Source organism: Eumetopias jubatus, unplaced genomic scaffold (genome assembly GCF_037043125.1).
Source record: "Eumetopias jubatus isolate StellerSeaLion01/CBP00866 unplaced genomic scaffold, mEumJub1_p1.0 scaffold_12, whole genome shotgun sequence".
Lineage (NCBI taxonomy): Eukaryota > Metazoa > Chordata > Mammalia > Carnivora > Otariidae > Eumetopias > Eumetopias jubatus.
Genome location: NW_028274818.1, coordinates 61,253,333 through 61,279,398, shown reverse-complemented (window position 1 = coordinate 61,279,398; position 26,066 = coordinate 61,253,333). Strand labels below are relative to the sequence as shown.

General features: G+C 40.9%; 1 protein-coding gene across 2 annotated transcripts in view; it reads right to left on the bottom strand.

Annotated features, from left to right (window-relative positions):
• EXO1 (exonuclease 1) overlaps positions 1 to 7,572 on the bottom strand; it is a 39,885-nt gene extending 32,313 nt beyond the window's left edge. For both annotated transcript variants that reach the window (XM_028111467.2, XM_028111468.2), the window contains exons 1-4: positions 7,497 to 7,572; positions 6,679 to 7,120; positions 5,179 to 5,352; positions 2,638 to 2,757 (exon numbers count right to left, since the gene is read on the bottom strand). In XM_028111467.2, the coding sequence (XP_027967268.1) occupies positions 2,638 to 2,757; positions 5,179 to 5,339 (281 nt within the window). In that variant the 5' untranslated portion in view covers positions 5,340 to 5,352; positions 6,679 to 7,120; positions 7,497 to 7,572. The remainder of the gene's footprint in view (positions 1 to 2,637; positions 2,758 to 5,178; positions 5,353 to 6,678; positions 7,121 to 7,496) is intronic.
• Positions 7,573 to 26,066: the final 18,494 nt, after the last annotated feature.

Below are 26,066 nucleotides of genomic sequence, written 5' to 3'. Positions count from 1 at the left end.
AATGAACTTTCAAGCATAAAGGTGCACCTTTATCGACATAGGAAGAACTCGAGAAATACCGTTTCTGTGAGCTTGTGGGATCTACTAGAGAATAAATTTCAGAAAAAACAAAATAACATCTGCAGAAGAATGGTCTATAACAAGCAAATATGTGGTAATTTGTAGAATCAATACCAAATACGGTTAAACAGGGAGACAGTGATAGTACACATTCTAACAATATAGAACTGCTATTTTTAAAATGGGAAAAGAGAGAGCATATGCGAAGGAAGAGGAAATTTTAACTGTTTTCAATAATCATATTGGTAGTGGTAGTATCAGTATTTTATTCTGAATCTACTGTTGAGTGTAATAAAATACTTACACTTATTTTGGGATAAGACAAGTGAGTCATTATAAGATACTGCAACTTCATCCCCCCGTGCCCTTGAAAAAAGGATTCTCAATATGGAAGAAAGGAGATAAAGATGTATTACAGAAGAAGTAGAAACCCTACAGTTGTGGGACGGGGGGGGGGGGGAGAGAAACTCTACAGTCGTGAGTCTGAACTGGAAGAATCAGTCAGAACTCATGAGGTTCTGATCTTTAAATGTGCACACACACACATACACACACATTCCCTAGTTCCACTTTTAGACTGGGCTCCACAGATGAAGAGGCTTGTAGAAAAGGATTTTAAGTGCCTCTCCCACTGCTATAGTGGCCCAGGGAAAGCTTATCCTACAAAGACAAAAAGACTTCACGGGTCAGAGACAGACAGACAGACAGACAGTTGTAACATTTTTTTTAAACGATTTTTGAGCTTAGCAAGAGAAAATTAATAAGTATCTGCAATTAGAATTAAGAACATGAGACACCCAGGTGGGATCTGATTTGGATTAATCCCTTAGCCATACTAGTTTGGGACTGTCACCCATCCTTTTATAACTAACCTAGAATCTACTAATTTTTTATTAAGACTATATTTAGTAAACTATACATTATTTGTAATAGAACATGGGCTCAGACAGTTTCAGTTACTCCTTTGTAAATAAACTTTATATAGTTTTGGCTTTAAGAATCAGAGCTCTCCAACCTGAAACTGATATAACACTGTATGTTAATTATACTGGAATTAAAAAAAAAAAAAAAGAATCAGAGCCCTCCAAGTCAGCTAGATTGAAAAACCTAGATCTGAAAAACTCTAACCTGATTCTAGGCTCAGAGAGAGAGAGCAAAACCAAGAAAGCAGCACCCTAATAGAATGCTCCCTCAGTGAGGCTTAATTCTATCTGGGTGTGACTCACACTACCTTTGACAACTAAGCCTAGTGGTCTTTCCCATACAAAAATAATGACTCCTGGACATAACAACAAATACAGGAGGAAAAGAAGAATGGATGAATGAGGTGGCATAGTTGCTTTATTAAAATAAAAAAATTCCTTCTAAGGTCTATTGTTATAAAATAACTATTATCTGTTAAATATGAATAACATTTCTAGGATAACTATTAAAAGAAGAGAAACAGAATGCTTCACTTTTCAACTAGAAACAAGAGACAACATAATAAGGGCGGAAAAACAATCAATTCAGAAGTCAAGCAAGGTAGGAGTTACCAAAAAACAAAAACAAAAACAAAACCACAAAACACACACATACATACACAAAAACAGAGAGAAGACAAATGTAAAATACCAAGAGAAATAATGTATTAAAATATATTAATAATTAATGGTCAATGTAAAAGGAATAAACTCTTCATTTAAAAGATTTTCAAGAAGTGGCGAAGATCGACAGAATGGATACAAACAAACAAACAAAACATAGGGTACCTGGGTTGCTCAGTCGGTTAAGTGGCTGACTCTTGATTTTGGCTCAAGATCTTGGGATCCAGCCATGGGCAGGCAGGCTCCCCACTCAGTAGGGAGTCTGTTCTAGATTCTCTCTTTCCCTCTACCCCTCCCCCCACACAAACATGAGTTTTCTCTCAAACAAATAAATCTTAAAAAAAAAAATAAACCACACACACACACGGTAATGTGTTCTTTATAAGAGGCAAACCTAAAAACCAATGATGTAGTAAAGCTAAAGGTGAATTAAAAAAAAAAAAGACAGTAGAAACATAGAAAAAAGTTATAGGTATGCTAATATCAGACAGAACAGACTTTAGGAAAAAGAAGCCTAACTAGAGTTTAAAAGAGTCACTATATATTGTTTCAGTTTACCACAAAAATGTAACTAATTCTCAACTTGAATGCAACCAATAAAATTGATTCAAAATAAACAAAACAAAAAGTGGACAGAACTATAAGGTAAATGACAAATCCACTACCAGATTTTAACATACTTTTCCCAGTAATTTATGAATTAAGTAGACAAAAATTTTTAAAAAAAGACAAAAAAACAAACAAAACAGTAAAGATACAGATTTGAGCACCATAATCAATAAGCTTGACTTACTGGACAGATATATAATCTTCCTCTTAGTAACTGGAGAATACACATTCCTTTCTAGCACACATGGAACATTTAAAGAAATTTGTTCAAGTACTAGATGATAGAGCAAGCCTCAAATTAAAATTTAAGAAAATTGGTATAAGACTATAGCATCAGACTTAAATGCAATTAAATTAGAGAGTGATTAGAGAATCAACTTACTCTCTTCTAGACTTTTCCACTTCCTTTTTGGAAGGTAAAGTACATCCATCAAATACGAGAATAGGCTTGATCCCATGAGAGAGTAACATATTTACAAATTTCATACAAAATCCTACATACCTATGAATATAAAGAAAAACGCATTTAGGTGCATGGCATCTTGTAAGGTAATACTCTTGCTCTTTTTAAAATCAGATGAGACAGATTATGAAAGAGAAGGTTTTTACTACTTTTTTAAGCAAATGTTTTCACAGGAAATGGAAACTCTAATTTAGACTTGGGTTCAAATCCTGCCTTGGATCCTAACGGTCTATGTGACAAATGATGGGTTATTTATGCTTTTCTCATCTGCAGATGAAAAGGTTTTGACACCCCTTCCAGTTCTGATATTTTGTTCCAAAACTTGCCTTTTTCCCCTATTTTTTTTTTTTGCTTCAAAAAACTTCAAATCTATTGAAAAGTTGAAAGAACAGTACAATAAATATTTGATTCCTCCAACAATATCATTATCACACCCGAGCTATTTAAGCAATAAAGTATCATCTAACATAAACAGTCTATATTAAACTTTGTCCAATTGTTCCAGTATTTCTTGTAACTAGTGGAGTCCTGGTAAAGGTTTAACAACCAGTTCTATGGGAAGGGGTGCCTGCTCCGTAGCATTTGTCAAATTCCCTGACATGAATATATTACAGTGGTGAATAAACTACCAATGCGGGGTCACCAAATGCTGAACTGGGAGAAGATGGTGTATAGCGAACTTGTATGAGTTGGCTCCAGCACAATGTTGCTACCCTCCTCCCCCAACAGTCTAGGATCTAAACAAGGATCATGTATTGCTTTTAGTTTTTTTATTCCAGCAAGGCAATCAACAAAAAGAGCCACATTACAACTTCCATCGTTTATAAAGGATATTTTAACTAAAGAACAGAAATAGACATATTAAAAGATAATCTTTTAAATCACATAATACTCATCTTAATGAAAGACTATGTGGTCCTTCTTTTTATTGTAAACCAGTAACAACAGACATGTATTTGTCTACAGAACAGTGACTTTGTACTAATTCTGGGCCTACTAATGAAGTATCATGTAAAAGACAGGGGGAAAGCTAATATAAAATCGTAATAAATCTTAAAGGAAATTCACATATTTTTTTAATCAGACAGAATACAGACACCTGTTGCAGAAATCTTACCAGGTCAGCATATTAGATCTACCTCGTTTCTTATAGTAGTCATAAAGGCTTATCATACACTTATCCATATTTTCTGACCTTTTCTAGGTAATATCCTCATCCAAAGGTGGGTAAGAAAGGAAAAATAAACTCTATCGAATGTGACTTATTGGGGCACCTGGGTGGCTCAGTTGGTTAAGCGACTGCCTTCGGCTCAGGTCATGATCCTGGAGTCCCAGGTTTGAGTCTCACATCGGGCTCCCTGCTCAGCGGGGAGTCTGCTTCTCCCTCTGACCCTCCCCCTCTCATGCTCTCTCTCAAATAAATAAATAAAATCTTTAAAAAAAAAATGTGACTTATTAGTTGCTGTGAGAAAAAAAAAAGTCCACAATACTTTGTAGGAAGTCCTGAAATTTTTAGTTCAATAAATTACTACATGGCAGATCTGTGGAGTTCATCAACGACATCTCTAATAAAGGATATTTTCTGTATTTTGGACAACTCTTCCAATTAGTCAAAAATCTCAGAATTTCTAAGAACTACAAAAAAGCAGAGAAAGTTCTTCCCCTGTGAAGAACTATTCAAAGAAATACTGCAGGTAGAATGAAAAATTTGTAGTCTTCAGCTACACCTGTCACTATTCGAATTTAGTGGCAGAAAAGAAATGGCCTTCAGATGGAGTGGCAGCAGGGCCCCAGCTTTCAGATCCCACACGTACTGGTCCGGGTCACCTTTGGTCAAATTAACTGGAGAAGCCTGAAAGCCCGAAACATCCACCATTCAATACTTTCCCTCTTTCCTCCAGGAAACAAACAGCATTAACACATTTTACCTATTTTTCACTGTGATTAAGTAAGTCGTATCAAGATCCGGGAGCCTTTCCTCCAGGAGATAAATTACATATTGCAAAAAAGAAAATTCATAATAGCGATCAAATCGCTCCAGAAAATCCCTGTTCTGAAATCATACTTGCTTCTTTTTCTAATGTCTCTATGTAAAAAAATAGAGAAGATATTAGTCCATGGAACATGCCTCAAATGAAGTTGCAGTTATGATTGGATATCAGCAAGGCCGACCACTTTGGGCCCCAAGTAAAGTAAAAGGGAGTCAGAACACCTTGTCCCTTTGAAGCAACTGCTTTGTTTTGCAAACAGGACTCAGTTTCTTCAGTAGCGAATAAAGGACACAGTCTTTGGTTTTTGTCTACAGGTGTCTTGGTACTACATCACAGAACGAAGTCGCTCCTGATTTGGCAATGTTCTCAGTCTCACTTCTTAATAAACCTGGCATTGAATGAAAACGATCCCAATGTAAGTCTAATTCTTAGCTGACAAAGAATTAATTAATACAAGGTCCAAACTTACTTATCAGTAGGTTCACCTTTGGCTAGTTTCTCAGCACAAGCAATAGCTCCTTTGTGAAGCCAGCAATATGTATCCACAGCTACTACCTGTCCTTTATACTTCCTCACGTGGATGGGTTCAGACGCTTCTTTGATAAACTGCAGTAATCCATGTATCCCCATAGTGCCAAGTTAACTACACGATGTGAGAGGAGAAAGGAAAAACAGCAATATTTAGAGCAAAATATATTTACTCAAAAGTTTTAGAAAAGTAAGAAAAAGGGTTTGGAAACTGATATAGCCACTGTTATTGCTTAGATATTTGAGAATCACTGCTCTTTAATACTTTAACTGGGCTCCGACCAAGAATTTCCAGTCTAGAATATTTATGCTAATCACCAACTCTAACGTCACTTGATAGTTCCGTAACGTTTATTCTTTCCAAAGTGATTTTCCACTTGGAATCATGTGTGTTCCAAGCCTAGGCACCCAGGAAGTGCTAAACGTGCAAGAATCTCTCTCTCCAAAAAAGCATTGTTAAGATCTACCCCCTTCCACCCAGGAAGAAGCATAGAAGGACTTAAAAGTCCCTTCTATGCAGAAATTCTGGAGCTGGCTCAGACCCTTCTGAAGCACTACAGTGGACCCTTGAACAAGGAGGGGGATTATTGCACCCACCCCCACCCAGTCGAAAATCCACCTATGATTTTTGACTCTCCCAAAACTTCACTACTAATAGCCAGAAGCCTTACCAATTACATAAACTCAGTTAAAACATATTTTGTATGTTATATGTATCATATACTGTATTCTTAAAGTAAGCCGCAGAGAAGAAAATGGTATTAAGAAAATCACAAGGAGGGGTGCCTGGGTGGCTCAGTCATTAAGCGTCTGTCTTAGGCTCAGGTCAGGATCTGGGACTGAGCCCTGCATGGGGCTCCCTGCTCCGCGGGAAGGCTGCTTCTCTCTCGCCCACTCGCCCTGCTTCCCTGGTCATGTTCCCTCTCTTGCTGTGTCTCTGTCAAATAAATAAATAAAATCTTTAAAAAAATAAAAAGAAAATCACAAGGAAAATACATTTACAGTACTGTACTGCATTTATCAAAAAAAATCCAGCGAATTGGTGGACCCTCACAGTTCTTTTTTTGTACAGATTTATTTGACAGAGAGACACAGCGGGAGAGGGAACACAAGCAGGGGGTGTGGGAGAGGGAGAAGCAGGCCTCCCGCGGAGCAGGGAGCCCGATGCGGGGCTGGATCCCTGGATGCTGGGATCATGACCTGAGCCAAAGGCAGACGCTCAACGACTAAGCCACCCAAGCGCCCCTGGACCCTCACAGTTCTAAACCCTGTGGTTCGAGAGTCAGCTCTAGCACCCACCCCCCACCCCCACTCCTCAAGATAAAAAGTAGAAGCAATGGGGCTGAACAGCTGCTTCGTGTTTCAAAACATAAACCCCTCCCAGCAAACATTTAAGTTTGGGGGGAAAGGTAGAAAGAACAGGGTAAGAAGTCCGCCTCACCTTGAGACTGTATCAAAGCTCTGAGCTCAGGGCCAGCAGTGCATTCACCAATTGTGGAGACGGGTGGCAGATTCTGACTTAAATACGGCAGGTAATTGGCATGCAGGTGTTCCTCAAGCCACAGTTCCAGAGAAGCAATTAGCCTCCTACCTCTCAGATAATGCCTCTAAAAAGAGTTTTCTTCCCCTTTGAGGGAAACTGAGGTAGTACACATTTTGCGAAACCTGTATGTCTCTTCTAAGCTAGGTAAATACGCTCGCCTAAACGTTTCCTCTTCAGCGGAGTGGGAACGACCTGGGGCCACAAGGCGGGCAACATCTCAGGGGGCCCGCCTGCCACCCGCGAGGTACGACCACACCGTCGACCTCACCGCCTCACTCCTGTCCACAGGCTGTGCACGAGTGGCCCGCAAGCCCATTCCAGAAGACACGCTTCCTTTCGCCTGCAAGACATCAAGAAGAAAATTCACTTTTCCACATTTATGAGTGGGGACTGCAGGTGAAAGGGGGGCTGCTAGCTTGGGTACCAGCCCTGCAGAAGTCCGGCGGTTGGGAGCCTGCGCCCACGGACCCTCCCTGCGCTCAGGGCAGCCTCGGCTCGGCCTGCACCGCGATCAGCACTCGGGACTCTGCGGCCGGGGCGGGAAGACCCCGCCGGACACCCTCCTCCCGGCCCTGGACGACCGGAGTCCCGAGTGGCCGCCACCCTGGGCCCACGCACAGCCCGCTCAGCTCCGTTCCCGGGAAGGGTTCTCCCCGTCCGCTTCAGGGCAGGTAGGCGGAGGGTTCCGAAACCTGCTCCCGACGCCCCCGACTCACCTGGGCCAGAGCGCCCGAGGCAGGTGGCGCAGAACACAGGCAGCCGGGTGGCAGCCGCGCACCAAGGACTTTTCAATTTGCGCGGGAGAGCTTGAGGTCCCGCCCCAGCGGAAGTGACACCAGAGCGCCCTTCCGCGGCCCTGGCTCCGCTTCTCGCGGCCTCCGCTTCCGGGACCTGAGTCCCGCTCCTCGCCGAACGCCATGGTGGCCGCAGCCCTGCGACCCCGGTCGCCGCTGCCGGCCACGATACTTTCACGCCTTCCGAAGGCGCGGGCGGAGCTGGAGCAGCTGGCTCACGGGAAACGGCTCCCGGAAGCTGGTAGTTTTCGCTCTCGCCGGGGCTGCTGGGAGTTGTAGTTCTCCGCTGACTGCGGCCTGACGTCGGGCCTGCGGTGGTTTAAGGAGCGCCCCCGCGTGTTTGTGTGTAGGGTTTTAAAGCCCGAAAGAGATCACTGCAGCAAACTAGTCCCTTAGTCTCTGTCTTGTGCAGTTGACCCCAAAGCTCTTCAGAGACAGCTGCACGGCGGGCTGCAGGGAAACAAAAGATGCGTCTCGAGTTATAGGGTTCTTTAGATCCTTCCTGGAGACTTTGGGAGGGGAGAGAGGGGCGGTTAGTAAGAAATGCAACTAGGAAGTGAGTGACAGTCGCTCCTGGACCACACTCTATCCACAGGGCCGTGAGCCCTCCTCTCTACGGGGCCTGATGTTTGGCCTAGAAAGGCTCGAACAAAACACTAACGTAGTTCCTAACAGCTCAGGGTCACATCCCCAGGATGACCTTGGCCCCCTTTAACGTGCCTGACTGAGAACCCTCAAGGCTGCGATAGAAGTTACCGTTTGTGCGGGCCAACACCTGATGGCAGCGTCTGGTCTCCCAGGGTCTGCAGGAGGGTGGGAGCCTGACTTCTACAATCGCTGGTTCACAGCCCCAGGGGACACTCCCTTCCTGGTTTTTGTCGTTTTCACCTCCCTGACTCTGCTGAGTCCTCATTATGTCCTCCCGCGCCCTCATTTTCTCTTTAAAACAACCCTCTCCCTGCCCCACCTCAGTACAAATCAGTTAAGAGCAGGACTGTTGTTACCTTTTGCAACAGTGTATTACTGATTAAAACTGTCCTTAGCGCTTTACCTAGCGTCCAGCTTCGTTCATCTTTGACCTAAATGGGGTGGAGTGGGGGAGGCGGGCTGGCTTCGCAGCCAAATAATGAAAATAAGCCGTATGGTGAACAGACTTCAAAGACATTTTGGACGCTGGTAGTCACTGGGGTGAGGCCTCCTGTCCTCGTGATACTCTAGACCTTGTATCTGCTCTCTTTCCTCAGGGATATTGTGGTAAAAAATTTGGAGAAGAACCTTAGACCAGACCACAGAGTGTGTTCTGGGCCCAGGGATGAGCAGGAATGATAATTCCTACTCATCTTAAAGAGCTGAAGGGAAAGAAGCATGTTAAAAAAAAATGCTATTTGATGACCTTCTGTACATGTTTCTCTTATGCTTCTTTTAAAGTCTTTTCATGATTAGTTTAACATCTATCTCGCCAACATATTTTGCCTTAGAAATTGTTGAAATGGTGTCACTTTTGGGTTATGTGCTCAGTGGGTGCAGAGCTGCCTCCTCCCCAGTTTTGGTCTTTAGAGTGGAGGCTAGGAGAAGTGGTCAGGAAAGTTATCTTCACTGTGCTTCCAATGGCCATGGGTAGACCTCACCCTGGGCCAGCTTGGAACTGACCACAGGGTTTGGTGGGGGACAAACTGCAGGAGGGTAAAGAGGAGCTTAAGTGTGGGTGGGGCATGTTTGTAAGAAAAATGTTCCTACAGTCATTGGACTGCCCAGCTGTGGTCCAACCAAGAATGTGCCACACAAGGGGTTCTTAGGAAGGAACCCAAACCTCAGAAAGATGCCCAGCCCCATCATGAAGCATCCATAGGAGGTTGCTGTCCTATGAACTGCCCATACCTTTACTGCTAATTTGACTCCCAAGTATCAGACTGGATTCTCAGCTGCAGCGTTTGAAGCCTGGAACTTTTAGAAAACACAAGTTACGTTTCACTGAACAGAACTCTTTGACTTTTTTTTTTTAAAGATTTATTTATTTATTTATTTGACAGAGAGAGACACAGTGAGAGAGGGAACACAAGCAGGGGGAGTGGGAGCGGGAGAAGCAGACCCCCCGCGGAGCACGGATTCCCGATGCGGGGCTCGATCCCAGGACCCTGGGATCATGACCTGAGCCGAAGGCAGATGCTTAACGACTGAGCCACTCAGGCGCCCCCAGAACCCTTTGACTTTTTGAGAGGATAAAAACATTTGAGTCAATTCATGCAGTAACATGTGTTAGGTGTGCCTGTTGTACCAGGTGATGTGGGGAACACAAGGAAATGGTCCCTGTCCTCAAGCAACTTGGGCTCTAGTTATGCAGACAAAACATGTATCCATTAAGAAGTTAAAGAACAAATCATGATGGTGTGTTGTTAAATTCTGCAATGAGTGGTACAGCCCCTAAGTTCTTAGCTGAAGACTGTTTTCTGAAGTTTTCCCTGACATGCACCCAAACACCTTGCGACGACCCTTTCGCCCTGACACGTCTCATGCTCTCTGTTTTAATCAACTTTGCCCCTAGATCTAGCAAATAATAATACAGAACCACTTAAATTTGAATTTCAAACAAACAAAAGATACATTTTTACTATGTCTACAGCAATATATGGGACATATACTAAAAAATAAATCCATATTTATCTGAAATTCAAATTTAACTTGGTATTCTGTATTTCCATCTGGAAACCTTACCTTGGGGGCAGGGATCATGTCTCCTAATTTTCATATCTGCTGTTTAGCCCTGGTGTTGATAAAAAAATGTCAGAATTTGTGGACTAATAAATGAATGTCCTAGGGACAGCACTATGAATTCCAGATTTTCTGGGCAGCTCTGATTTTTAATTTTTTGAAAGGTCATGCACTCTGATTTTTAATTTGGAAAATACTACCTCTGTTATGGAGCAGTGTTCTCTGAAATGTGGAACAGGGGTGATTATTCGGGGCCCCTCTGGGCTGCCCCTCCTCCCTTATCTGGTTTCAGGTAGGGGTGCTGCAGCCAGCCGTAGCTGATGAGCACATGCCCCCCCCCCACACTTAGGTAAGAAAGAGCATTTTCCAAGAAAAGATGTGGAAATGGGTTCTTTTCCTTAGCAGCACAGGAGGCTTTTGCTCAGCACCAAATTTCCCTCCAAGCCATGGAGACAGGGAACTGGGAATGACCCGAGATGCTGAGCAAGTCCGTGTCCTTTGTCACAGAGTTGTGGAGATTGCGTTTTCACTTCGCCTCTCTGTTGAACTCAACATGAATGTGTGAAAAGCAGGATGCCTACAGTGTAAGGTTGAAGATGATGAGCAATAGTGTGATGGTTATATAGACACAGAACTGATGTAGGAAACAAAGGCAAAAGAAATGTCACTTAAATTAAAATCTCCTTAGAGCTTGCAGCCCACTGACAGATCCCTGAAACACGCAGAGTGACCTTCCTCAAGGAACTCGTGGCTACCTTCAGGTCTTCATGTTTAAAAGGAACCTTATCTTGGTAGCAGCTGGCCCCTCAAGGTCCTGAAAGCCTTGCTTCCAGATTCCTTGGAGACTTGCGCTATCCCTAACCCCCACGAATTAAAAAGTATCCAGTGAGTCACCCCTCATTCCTTGATAGCTCTTTCTGCACACAGGTCCTGTCCCATGAATAGGGAAGGGGTGAAGCGATAGACAGGAGAGAGAAGAGGCCCCTGACTCCCTTGACTAAGCTCTGAAACTATTCCTGGCAGGTGGAGAGGCTGAGACAGAGCTAAACAAGAGATCAGGGAACCAACCAAGATGGCAGAAGAGTCTCAAGGTGACAAGCTTCCCAGTCAGTTCTCAGTAAGACTGCCACTAAAAGCTCTCAGTGACAGCCCATTCAGGACCCCTCTCAAGCTAGTGAGCTTTTCCTTTCCTTTGTGTTCTCACCTTCACATCCTAAACTTTCAGGTCACTTCATGCTTTTGTGTCCATGAGATTCATTCTTTGACTCCATGAGACAAGAAGCCTGCAATCCCACAACAGAACAGAGTGCTCTTCTCTCTGGTCATGAAGAGCTCTAGTTTTCTGACTGAGGAACTTATTTTTAGGTGTCCGTTTTTGTAGCTCAATTCAACTGATTTTTACTTACATTTAATTGTTTTTAATTATTTTAATTGAATGACTTGTTTTCATTGCAATTTTAGTTACATCTGTTATGGCAAGTGATACTTAGGATATGCAATTTGCTTTTTTTTTTAAAAAAATTTAAGTTAAAAATGAGTCAATTTAAAGAAAACCTATTAAGTAAGTAATAGGACAGGTGTTTCTCCTTTGTGGCAAATATGAGTAAGTGGAGTTTCCCAAATAGTCATTTTCTCCCATCTTTAAAATACCCCTTCAGCTTTTGTCCCGTTTCTCAGCTTCCCTTAGGGTAAAATGTCTTGACAGAAGTGTCTGGATAAAATAAGAATTATTTGTTTTTGCTTTCTCAAATTCTTCCATTCACTACTGTGTATTTTTTAATTGATGTATAATATGTACAGAAAGATGCACAAATGCTAAGCCAATTATCCCAAAATGAATGTAATATGTTACCCCCACTCAGCCCTCCCAGGAGACCTTTGTCCCCGCTTCCCGGGAACAAACATCTCTGTCCTTCTCAAAGTTAACCGTGATCTGTCTTCTAACTGCATGTGTTAGTTTTGTCTTGCTTGTGAAGCTTATGTAACTAGAACCATGCAGTTTTTATTCTTTAGCACTTGTGGCCCAAGGTTACACACTCATCTCGAAGCTTCAATTCTTTGTTGTTGTTGTTTTTGTTTTTTAATTAGAAAAACCAAAGTTAAGAGAATGCAATCCCCTTTCCTGGTGAGCTTGGGATCAGTCCAACCATAGGTAAAAAATAGATGTGGCTTTTTTGACTTGAGTGGGAAAGTGTGACTCACAATAAGATGCCAGAATAATAGTTCCACAGTGGTAAGCTGATAGAGGACACTCTTTCACCAGAGAGCTCAAAGGAACACTGCCATTGAAAAACTCAGTGAAATTCAACCTAGAACAAGAAGTAGACATCAATACAACAATGGAGTGAGAAGAACAACCATTAACAGCCTGCTAGTGAGGAGAAATACAAGAGGGAGAGGCTGGGCTTGAACAAAGGAGTCACATTGACTACGAGGGGATGAGTGGTGCTTGTGTTGAGAGAGCCAGATTTGTGCATAAAGCCGCTGCTCTCAGAATGAAAGAATAATGAATTCGTGTCCACTTATTGGTCTTTCAGCCTCTGGGGCACTTACTCAGCCAGCAGTTCTATTTTGAGAAGCAGAGGATAAACACAGGCTTTAATCTCACCATTTAAAATCTAATAAATATTTTACCAAACATCTGTGGCCAATTTTCCCATTGTTCTTTTGTTCATCTATAGGCATATTTTATCTCTGTAGCTGTCGTCTGTTATCCCTTATATGCCCCCTCACTTGGTTAAGAGCTGAAGCTCTGGACATATATTACCTGGATTCCAATCTGGACTACACCACCTGTGAGCTATTAATTAGCTGACTTGGGAAAAATTTCCTAGTCTCCTTATTTTTCAGTTTATCTGAAGCTGGGGTGGATAATAGATCTAATAGGATTGTGAAGATTAAGTGAGATAATGTATGTAAAGCAATACAGTGTCTCAGTACTGGTTAAGTGAAAAAAAAAGTCCGCAATATTTAATAGTGTGTAGTGATCTATAGTGTGCCAAGAGCTTTCACGCACATTTTTTATTTGGTCTTCACCATCACTTAGTGAGAAATCAGCCTTGTCCTTTTCATAAAAAGGAAGGAGGTTTTTAGCTCTGTTCAGGGGCTCACGTAATATCAGAAAGCAAATGGTAGAGTCAGAATATTTTATCTAAAAAGACATTTTCCTCCATAGATTAATGGTTTTTTACAACATTATGTTACTTCCCTTTAAAATGAAATTGCTGTTATCTTTGTAGTTGATTTGGCCTACTTCATTCATAACAGAAGAATCAAAATGAGAGCCTAGGTCTCCTCCTGCACGACCTCATCCTGAATCTCTGGTTTCCCTCAAGAACTACTCAGAAGGAACTGAATTGGTTAAATAAAAATCGTGCCTCTGTGTATTATCACCCATTTCTGGAAACTTGCTGGGACCTCAAAGAATAGTTATGTAAGGGAAGGAAATTGAAATGCACCATGCAGAAGAAGTCTTTTACTTGCAAATGACAGAAACCCAGCTTAAACCAGCTCTTGTAAAAAGGGACTTTATTTCCTCTGTTATGGGTTGAATTCTATCCCCTTCAAAAAAATATGTTGAAGCCCTAACTCCCAGTACCTCAGAATGTGACCTTATTTGGAGACAGGATTATTACAGAGATAATTAACTTAAAATGAGGTCATTAGAGTGAGATCTAATCCAGTGTGACTGAGGTCCTTATGGAAATGGGAATGTAGGTACAGAGATGTGTATAGAGGGAAGACAATGTCAGAGACACTGGAGAAGCGGGCCATCTATAAGCCAGGGGGAGAGCCCTGGACACATCCCTCCCTCACAGTCCTCAGAAGGAACCAACCTGCCAACACCTTGATCTTGGACTTTATCTTCTGGAACAGTGAGATAATAAATTGCTATTGTTTAAGTCACTTGATTTGTGGTACTTTGTTGCAGCAAGATCGGGAGTAGCTTAAGGATTTAGGCTGGGGTGGATCTAAGAGAACAAACGATATCATGAAGACTTGACATGAAGTGTTTGCAGGCAGGCTGTGCGTGTGGGCAATTTTGGCAGCTCAAAAGTTGATATCTAATCACTTAGCAACCTCTGCCCAAGCCTAGAGAGCAGGGTTGGGAGAAGAGGCAGGTAGTCTCAGCAGCACTGAAATCACATGACTGAAGACTGGTAAAGGGTGACTTCTGAAAGAGAAATTAATTGATGTTATCAGGAGAAGGAGGACTAGCGTGCTCAGGAGGCCTGTGTCACCACACACACCTGCCTGTGCGAAGCACTGATCCAACATTCTTGTCCTATCCATGGCACTAGTTAGGAAACTGAGGCTCAAGGAATCAAGACCTGTTGGCAGAGCTGAATATTACCAGAATAGTTACAGAGTGGTTATGATGTATAAGACATGCTCTTAGCCAAGGGCTATGAATGCAAGGACACATATTGTCCTTGTGCCCATGGTGCCTAGAGACCAGTGGAGAGATAGACCAAAACACTGAACAGCTTTCTGTAAAATAAAAGGGAGCCACAATAGGAACAGGATCAATAGGAAATAGGAATGTAGTACTATGAAAATAATTAAATCTGCCCAGGCAGGGAGTAGGAGGGGGTCCAGTATAGCAGGTGGGCTGGGAAAGGACCTTCTCACACTTGTCAAAAAATCTTATACTTGTGCCAGGTTAAACCATCAGAGCACTGGGAGGCAATGATATTATTAAACCTTGCAGAGCCTGGTACCTGAAGAATATTTAAGTATTTATGGAATGAGTGATGGGAAGAGTGAAGTGGGTCTTATTTTGAGGAAGCTAAATGTTATTAAGGCCTGAAGACTCAATTCTGAGTCTTCAGCTCCGTGTACATTTCTAGGGTCACCCATTACAACTAAGCCTTCCTTCCTGCTCACTTCCAACCGTTTTGCAGACAGAGGACCCAAATCTCTGAAGTTTGCACTTTCTTTTCCTCTGAAATTTGAAAAACTTTCTTCAGTTCTTTTTACTTACTGTATAATGAATCATCTCCCCTAGAACATTGTTTTCCAAACATGTGCTTTATTTAGCTTTCAAAAACACCTCAGCAGAGCATGACATAGCTCACCATTGCTCTGCTTGATTAGTTTTCAGAAATAAAAAAATGTGATGACTTCATAAAATATGTAGGCCTTCATAAATCTTTGGGGCTCAGTCTAGGTGATAAGTATTTTTCATTTCTCTTCTGCTGATTCTTGATGATCACATTTTAACAAAGACTTGTTCCCATACTGGTGCCCTTCCAGCCTTCTTGCTTTTTCCTCCCCTACCTTCGGGGATCACTCTTCCTCACCTCTGAAGTAGGTGTTCACTACCCTTGTACCTTCATGATGTCCAGCGTTCTTCTCAGTAGGACCATGCCCACCACCACAGATAATCCCCATGACCTTTCAGAATGAAAATTCATTGACTATCAGAGTTATTTAGGGGTTGGATTCCTTTTCTATGCACACCACCTACAGCTGGTCTCCAGGCTAAGGTATCTCTGCTCACTGGGGACTAGATCATCAACTATTGAGGCTTGGTTCAAGAAGTGTGTCAGTCATAGTGAACCCAGCCCATTCCACTGGGAGTCTGTCTCTGTTAGACGTGGACTTAGGTTTTCTGCATCCAAATTCCTGTAAGGCAGTGTAGAACCTACAAAATATTTTTGGCAAAAGCATTTCCGGGTTTGCATAACACAGATATCTTACCCTGATCTCTGTCCAGTTGTATTTTTACACACCTGTCTTCAATAGCTCTTCAAGTGATATACTTTTTCTGAAACTTTGAATTTGCAGGTCTATCTGTAACTGATACTGGTGAAATGCAGCTAGTAGCTTTCTAGAAATTTTCAGACCTCCCTAGAAATCCCTTTTCAGTGGATACTGTAATGATACAAAGTACCTTTTCTTTGAAAAGGACACTGACTTTATCCATCAAAATTTCTCGGTTTGGGTGACCTTTTGGTCGTGACAGAGAGTGGACTGCAGACCATCTGTTCCCCCGTTTTACTCAGCACATCACATCTCCTCTAAATGAGCTGGCGGTAGCAGTGGGGTTCCTAATGCACCACTAGTCCTGCTCACCCTTCCCCCCTGCCACTGTATATTTTGTATTTTTTTTAAAGATTATTTATTTATTTATTTGAGAGAGAGAGAGAGAATGAGAGATAGAGAGCACGAGAGGAAAGAGGGTCAGAGGGAGAAGCAGACTCCCTGCTGAGCAGGGAGCCCAATGAAGGACTCGATCCCGGTACTCCAGGATCATGACCTGAGCTGAAGGCAGTCGCTTAACCAACTGAGCCACCCAGGCACCCTATATTTTGTATTTTGATCTGGCTCCTAAAGAATAACAACTACAGAAATGGTCCTGGTAGAGGCACAGAGAACTCCTCTCAAAATCAATAAAAATAGGTCAACACCCTGACATCTAATAGTAAAACTGACGAGTCTCAGAGAAAAAGAGAAAATCCTGAAAGCAGCTCGGGAGAAGAGATATGTAATCTACAATGGTAGAAACATTAGATTGGCAACGGACCTATCCACAGAGACCTGGCAGGCCAGAAAGGACGGCCATGATATATTCAGAGCACTAAACGAGAAAAATATGCAGCCAAGAATACTATATCCAGCTAGGCTGTCATTGAAAATAGAAGGAGAGATAAAAATCTTCCAGGACAAACAAAAACTAAAGGAATTTGCAAACACAAAACCAGCCCTACAAGAAATATTGAAAGGAGTCCTCCAAGCAAAGAGAGAGCCTAAAAGCAGCATGGACCAGAAAGGAATACAGACAATATACAGTCACGGTCACTTTACAGGCAATACAATGGCACTAAATTCATATCTTTCAATAGTTACCCTGAATGTAAATGGGCTAAATGCCCCAATCAAAAGACACAGGCTATCAGATTGGATTAAAAAACAAGACCCATCGATATGCTGTCTGCAAGAGACTCATTTTAGACCCAAAGACACCCCCACATTGAAAGTGAGGGGGTGGAAAACCATTTACCATGCTAATAGACACCAAAAGAAAGCTGGGGTGGCAATCCTTATATCAGACAAATTAGATTTTAAACCAAAGACTGTAATAAGAGATGAGGAAGGCCACTATATCCTACTTAAAGGGTCTATCCAACAAGAGGGTCTAACAATTGTAAATATCTATGCCCCTAACATGGGAGCAGCCAATTATATAAGGCAATTAATAACAAAAGCAAAGAAACACATTGACAACAATACAATAATAGTGGGGGACTTTAACACCCCCCTGACTGAAATGGACAGATCATCTAAGCCAAAGATCAACAAGGAAATAAAGACTGTAAAAGACACACTGGACCAAATGGGCTTCACAGACATATTCAGAACATTCCATCCCAAAGCAACGGAATACACATTCTTCTCTAGTGCCCATGGAACATTCTCCAGAATAGATCCCATCCTAGGTCACAAATCAGGTCTCAACCGGTACCAAAAGATTGGGATTATTCCCTGCATATTTTCGGACCACAATGCTTGGAAACTAGAACTCAATCACAAGAGGAAAGTCAGAAAGAAAAGAACTCAAATACATGGAGGCTAAAGAGCATCCTACTAAAGAATGAATGGGTCAACCAGGAAATTAAAGAAGAATTAAAAAAATTCATGGAAACCAATGAAAATGAAAACACAACTGTTCAAAATCTTTGGGATGCAGCCAAGGCAGTCCTGAGAGGAAAGTATATAGCAATACAAGCCTTTCTCAAGGAACAAGAAAAGTCTCAAATACACAGCCTAACCCTACACCTAAAGAAGCTGGAGAAAGAAAAGCAAATAAAGCTGAAACCCAGCAGGAAAAGAGAAATAATAAAGATCAGAGCAGAAATCAATGAAATAGAAACCAAAAGAACAGTAGAACAGATCAATGAAACTAGGAGTTGGTTCTTTGAAAGAATTCACAAGATTGATAAACCCCTGGCCAGACTGATCAAAAAGAAAAGAGAAATGACCCAAATCAACAAAATCATGAATGAAAGAGGAGAGATCACAACCAACACCAAAGACATACAAACAATTACAAGAACATATTATGAGCAACTCTATGCCAGCAAATTAGATACCCTGGAAGAAATGGATGCATTCCTAGAGATGTATCAATGACCAAAACTGAACCAGGAAGAAATAGAAAACCTGAACAGACCTGTAACCACTAAGGAAATTGAAGCAGTCATAAAAAATCTCCCAACAAACAAAAGGCCAGGGCCAGATGGCTTCCCAGGGGAATTCTACCAAACATTTCAAGAAGAATTAATACCTATTCTTCTGAAACTGTTCCAAAAAGTAGAAATGGAAGGAAAACTTCCAAATGAATTTTATGAGGCCACCATTACCTTGATCCCCAAACCAGACAAAGACCCCATCAAAAAGGAGAATTACAGACCAATATCTTTGATGAACATGGATGCAAAAATTCTCACCAAAATACTAGCCAATAGGATCCAACAGTACATTAAAAGGATTATTCACCATGACCAAGTGGGATTTATCCCTGGGCTGCAAGGTTGGTTCAACATCTGCAAATCAATCAACGTGATATAATATATTAACAAAAGAAAGAACAAGAAACACATGATCCTCTCAATAGATGCAGAGAAAGCATTTGACAAAGTACAGCATCCTTTCTTGATCAAAACTCTTCAGAGTATAGGGATAGAGGGTACCTACCTCAATATCATAAAAGCCATCTATGAAAAACCTACAGCGAATATCATTCTCAATGGGGAAAAGCTGAGAGCTTTCCCCCTAAGGTCAGGAACGTGGCAGGGATGTCCACTATCACCACTGCTATTCAACATAGTAGTAGAAGTCCTGGCCACAGCAATCAGACAACAAAAAGAAATCAAAGGCATCCAAATCGGCAAAGAGGAAGTCAAACTCTCACTCTTTGCAGATGATATGATACTTTATGTGGAGAATCCAAAAGACTCCACCCCAAAACTGCTAGAACTCATACAGGAATTCAGTAAAGTGGCAGGATATAAAATCAATGCACAGAAATCAGTGGCATTCCTATACACCAACAACAAGACAGAAGAGAGACAAATCAAGGAGTCGATCCCATTTACAATTGCACCCAAAACCATAAGATACCTAGGAATAAATCTAACCAAAGAGGCGAAGTATCTGTACTCAGAAAACTAAAAAATACTCATGAAAGAAATTGAGGAAGACACAAAGAAATGGAAAAACGTTCCATGCTCATGGATTGGAAGAACAAACATTGTGAAGATGTCAATGCTACCTAGAGCAATCAACACATTCAATGCAATCCCCATCAAAATACCATCCACTTTTTTCAAAGAAATGGAACAAATAATCCTAAAATTTGTATGGAACCAGAAGAGACCCCGAACAGCCAGAGGAATCTTGAAAAAAGAAAAGCAAAGCTGGCGGCATCACAATTCCGGACTTCCGGCTCTATTACAAAGCTGTCATCATCAAGACAGTATGGTACTGGCACAAAAACAGACACATAGATCAATGGAACAGAATAGAGAGCTCAGAAATGGACCCTCAACTCTATGGTCAACTAATCTTCGACAAAGCAGGAAAGAATGTCCAATGGAAAAAAGAGTCTCTTCAACAAATGGTGTTGGGAAAACTGGACAGCTACATGCAGAAGAATGAAACTGGACCATTTCCTTACACCATACACAAAAACAGACTCCAAATGGTTGAAAGACCTAGATCTGAGACAGGAGTCCATCAAAATCCTAAAGGAGAACACAGGCAGCAACCTCTTCGATCTCAGCCACAGCAACTTCTTCCTAGAAACATCGCCAAAGGCAAGGGAAGCAAGGGCAAAAATGAACTATTGGGATTTCATCAAGATAAAAAGCTTTTGCACAGCAAAAGAAACAGTCCACAAAACCAAAAGACAACCGACCGAATGGGAGAAGATATTTACAAATGACATATCAGATAAAGGGCTAGTATCCAAAATCTATAAAGAACTTATCAAACTCAACACCCAAAGAACAAATAATCCAATCAAGAAATGGGCAGAAGACATGAACAGACATTTTTCCAAAGAAGGCATCCAAACGGCCAACAGACACATGAAAAAGTGCTCCACATTGCTCTGCATTAGGGAAATCCAAATCAAAACCTCAATGAGATACCACCTCACACCAGTCAGAATGGTTAGAATTAACAAGTCAGGAAACGGCAGATGTTGGCGGGGATGTGGAGAAAGGGGAACCCTCCTACACTGTTGGTGGGAATGCAAGCTGGTGCAACCACTCTGGAAAACAGTATGAAGGTTCCTCAAACAGTTGAAATTAGAGCTACCATACGACCCAGCAATTGCACTACTGGGTATTTACCACAAAGATACAAATGTAGGGATCCGAAGGGGTACGTGCACCCCAATGTTTATAGCAGCCATGTCCACAATAGCCAAACTGTGGAAAGAGCCAAGATGTCCATTGACAGATGAATGAATAAAGAAGAAGTGGTATATATACACAATGGAATATTATGCAGCCATGAAAAGGAATGATATCTTGCCATTTGCAACGACGTGGATGGAACTGGAGGGTGTTATGCCGAGTGAAATAATTCAATCCGAGAAAGACATGTATCGTATGACCTCACTGATATGAGGAATTCTTAATCTCAGGAAACAAACTGAGTGTTGCTGGAGTGGTGGGGGGTGGGAGTCATGGGGTGGCTGGGTGATAGACATTGGGGAGGGTATGTGCTATGGTGAGTGCTGTGAATTGTGCAAGACTGTTGAATCACAGATCTGTATGTCTGAAACAAATAATGCAATATATTTTAAGAAAAAGAAAAAAAGAAGATAGCAGGAGGGGAAGAATGAAGAGGGGGAAATCGGAGGGGGAGACAAACCATGAGAGATGATGGACTCTGAGAAACAAATCGAGGGTTCTAGAGGGGAGGGGGTGGGGGGATGGGTTATCCTGGTGATGGGTATTAAAGAGGGCACATTCTGCGTGGAGCACTGGGTATCACGCACAATGAATCATGGAACACTACATTAAAAACTAATGATGTAATATATGGTGATTAACATAACAATAAAAATTAATAAAAAAAAAGAAATGGTCCTGGTAATTACTTTGTTATCCTTGGGTAGTATTTCTGCTTAGACCAGATGTCGGGTCCTGCTTCCTCAGATTACCTGTTCATGACGAGCCAAGATGTTCTTGTGCCTCTTAAATAAATGTGTATTTTCTAAGTATAATAGAAATACATATTTTTGTATTGCATATTTTGTAGGGACCTTAGGTAAACACAGAAATGTATGGAGAAGGAAACAAAAATCCCCAGGAAGTTTGTAACATGACTATTCAGAGGTAACTACTGTTAATAGTCTATGTATTTTGGCACTGTTTATATGTATGTGTATATGTAATCTCAAGTTTTTCTTGTATGTTGTTATCTCGTGAGCATTTTCCTGTGCAGTATTTTTGAACACATCATATTATATATTTCTTCATTATGGATGAATCACAATGATTTAATTGTTTACCTATTGGTGGATATTTAGCTTGTTTTTATCTTTTCTTGTAGACGGTGGATGCAATTACATCTTTATCCTCCTATCCCACGACCTCCTTGGAATAAATTCCTTGGAGAGGAATTGCAGAACTCGATTATCTTGATCCTTACTGTCCTTGATGTGTACGGACTGCCCTTCTGCAAATGATTAGCAATTTAAACCACCAGCTCTGTAGGAGTGCCTCTTCCAATGTTTCCCCAGTGATGTAGGGTATTTTCATTAAAAGACGTTTTGACAGCCTGCTAGGTGAAAGATATTATCACACTCTTCCTTTACATTTTATTTCTTTGGCCACTAAGAAGTTGAGCATCGAGTCTTGTATGTTTTTTCCTTACTTGCATTTATTTTGTGTGCTCACTCATGATGCCCTCTGCTTATTTGTTTTTTTTTTAAGATTTTATTTATTTGACACAGAGAGAGGGAGATAGAGAGAGCACAAGCGGGGGGAGCGGCAGGCAGGCAGAGGGAGAGGGAGAAGCAGGCCCTCTGCTGAGCAAGGAGCCCAATGCGGGACTCGATCCCAGGACCCTGGGATCATGACCTGAGCCGAAGGCAGCCGCTTAACTGACTGAGCCACCCAGGTGCCCTCTGCTTATTTTTTTTTTCTACTAGGTTGTTCAAGTTTTCCTTTCTCTTTCTTTTCTTCCTTTTTTTGATGTTGGACCTCAGATGTAGAGAGTTGAGGTAATGATATTCCTCTTTTCATGCACACTGCTCCCTTTCATCTCATCTTCCTGATTCCCATCTTCCTGCCTCTCCCCACATCCAACAGAGGTAGGCTTCCTGATGTATTCATTCATGTGCCTTGGGAAATATGTACTATTATAGGCACGTATTTCAGATTGATATAAATCAAATGGTATTACGTATTACATTTACTTCTGCTTCTTAGTTTCACTTAGCACAATTTTAAAGATCTCCTATGTTGCTCTGTATGTATCTAGTACTTTACTTCTAACTGCTGCAAGGTACTACATGATGGGTGAATATGTGTATATTCAACAGGAGTGGAATTGCTAGGTCCTACCTTATGTGACTAACCACCCATTGCTCTTCAGATGGCTGTTCCAGTCTAAATGCTCACCAGCAGTGCATAAGAACTCCTAAATTCCTACATTCTTCCCATACTTACTGGTCACTTTAACAGGTAAGAGTAATAAGTTATTATTTTACTGTTCATGTCTCTGATTGCTAATGAATTTGAGCATCTCAATTTGGATTTTCTCTTGCCTGACTATAGACTTTATGCATTTTTTAATGTTTTCTGGTTTATTTGGGTTTTTTAAATAGATTTCCAAGTCTCTTGTATGTTTTGCTCTACTTGTACATCATGTTTGTTAGCAGTGTTCCCTCTGGTTTATTTTTTAATTTTAATTTTGTTCATGCTATTTTATACATTTGTTTTAAATTTAGTGGGTAGTCAGATCTACTAATGGTATTATGTGATTTCATCCAATGCATTTATGATATTTGGCAAAGTGAATTGTGTTTTCTTCTGCACTAGCAACTTGTCTGTTTCACTGCTTTCCCCAAATAAGTTCCTCCCAATATGTCAGCCAATTGTTTCAAAAAGTGTGTTGTCACTTTTGATCCACTAGGGGCCAACACTTCCTTGTAAGAAACATGTCCCTTCCTAAAACTCCTCCTCTCAATGAAAGGGAGGAAAGTAGCTGAAATAAGCCTTACAAAAAAATAAGTAATTTCCACTTAAATTAAATGACTGGAAATTATATAAAAGAGTCTAAATAAATTGAAAAGGCTACCAATGAGATAAAAAGAATTCCGAGGTTTTTTTTAGTGAAAAAAACAAAAGCAAAAAATTCAAGTAAGGCAGTTACATTTTTTAACAAGTTAACTTAGGAGAAAATTTTAATTTTAAAATAAAAATAAAAATGGTCCAGCTTCTATTCAAAGTCTACATTAATCATTACTAAGTAGGTAACAAGAAACAGCAGTAATGACTTTTTCTACTTTTCTTCCCCTCTTTGCTCTGAAAGGCCAGGAGGTGGGGCTTTCCCGCCCTCCATATTCTGTAGGCTCCTACACAAATAACTCAATGGAAAACTGTTCTCAAAGAAACAAACAAACAAAAAAATCAGTTGTTTTAATTCAAATGAGTCAATCTGTACAAAAGATCCATGCTGACCCTAAAGCAATCATTGAAAAGTGCTTCCTCTCTGAGTTCCATTTAAATTCTTAAATCATGTTTATGACACAGAAGTAAACAGATCCACAAAGGGAGGAAAGGAGGAAGAGAAAGAGGGAGGGAAGAAAGGAAGGAAGGAAGGAAAGTAGGAAAGAAGGAAGGAAAGAAGGAAAGAAGGAAGGATGGAAGGAAGAATCAACTACCAAGGCTGTAATTCTCTTATGTATGAAAACAAAAAAAAGACAGCAGAAAACAGTTCTTTACCTATAGATAGCTGCATCTATTTAGTCCTGGAAGAAAAGATCAAGATCAAATGGTGGCTCATATGCAAAACATCATGAACAGTAAGGTGCTATTATTACTACAAAGATGCTTAAGCCAGCTTGGGACTTGGCTTCTGGGGTGGCCCTTCCTAAGTGGGGCGGCTATGTCATATCAAATATGACAGCTCATGCTCTAAAAGGAGATTTGTAGGTGAATTCATTTTTTTCTTTTCTTTTTTTTTGAGAGAGAGAGGGCACGTGCAAGGATGGGGAAGGTGCAAAGGGAAAGGGAGAGAATCTCAAGCAGGCTTCACGCTCAGTGCGGAGCCTGACCCTGGCCTCCATTCAGGATCCCGAGATCGTGACCTGAGCCAAATCAAGAGTCGGTGATTAACATAACATAATAAAATAAAATTAAAAAAAAATTAAAAAATAAAAAGTCGGTGGCTTAACCAACTGAGCCACCCAGGCGCCCCTGTATGTGAATTCAAACAAATGCATGAAAGATTTATCTTTGTATGTAAGACAAGGTGAAGTTTTAAAAATCAACTAAAACACATCGGAAACATGACAATTTATAAAGAACTTTCAAATTAATATCTCTTCTGCTTACTTTCAATTTAGTACTTATGAAAACTGAGTATGTATAACAATAAAAACACATTTAAAAGTGCTAAGAAATACCACAAATTATTTCATAAAGTTCATTTTTTAACTCTTAATTGATAAGGTTCATTCTTTATGTATAAGTAATATGCAGAAGGTGGAAAATGTAAATACTACAAAAGAGTTTTCTCTGAAAAGCACACTATCCTCCCATCTCCATCCCCACCCCTTAAGTCTCTCAGTTTTGCTCTCCAGAGGTGGTGAAAAGTATTATTATTTTATTACCAGTTTCTTGCCATCTGACTCATGAATTTTTTTTTCAGAAAAGGTACTATGTCATATGGATTGTTCCATACCTTGCTTTAAAACACTACTCCACCACCAGGAACAGTGATACCCACTTAAAATGATAAGACAGCTAGCTGACCCTTGAATAACATGGATCAGAAATGCACGGATCGACTTATACACAAACTGTTTCTAGTAAATACAGTACAGTACTAGAAATGTGTTTTTTTCTTTATAATTTTCTTAATATTTTCTTTGCTCTAGCTTACTTTATTGTAAGAATAAGGTACATAATACATATAACATGAAAAAATTTGTGTTAATTAACTGTTTTTGTTATTGGCAAGGCTTCTGGTCAACAGCAGGCTATTAGTAGTTATGTTTTGGGGAAGTCAACCGTTATACATGGATTCTCAACTATGTGAGGTGTGGGCCCCCCAACCTCCATGTTGTTTAAGGGTCAGCTGTAGTTTGGATTTCATTTCAGGTTATTTAGATCAGAATGAGGTATGTCTTATTCTTTTTTTTTTTTGAAGATTTTTAATTTATTTATTTGACAGAGAGAAAGAGAGAGAGTGCGCACAAGAAGGGGGAGCAGGAGAGGGAGAGGCAGGTTCCCTGCTGAACAGGAAGCCCAATGCGGGGCTCGATCCCAGGACCCTGAGATCATGACCTGAGCTGAAGACAGACACTTAACCCACTGAGCCACTCAGGTGCCCCTCTTATTCTTTTTAACAAACAGTTACAAAGTATTCCATTGGTTGAACAAGGCAGAGTTGATTTCTCTAGTCTCTGATTGAAAGACATATAGGTTGCTTTCAGTCACTGGCCACTGGCTCTTAACACAATAATTAAGTGATTTTCTGTGTACCTATATTTCTTTTGTGAGAATAGAAACTTGGAAGAGGAACTGATGGATC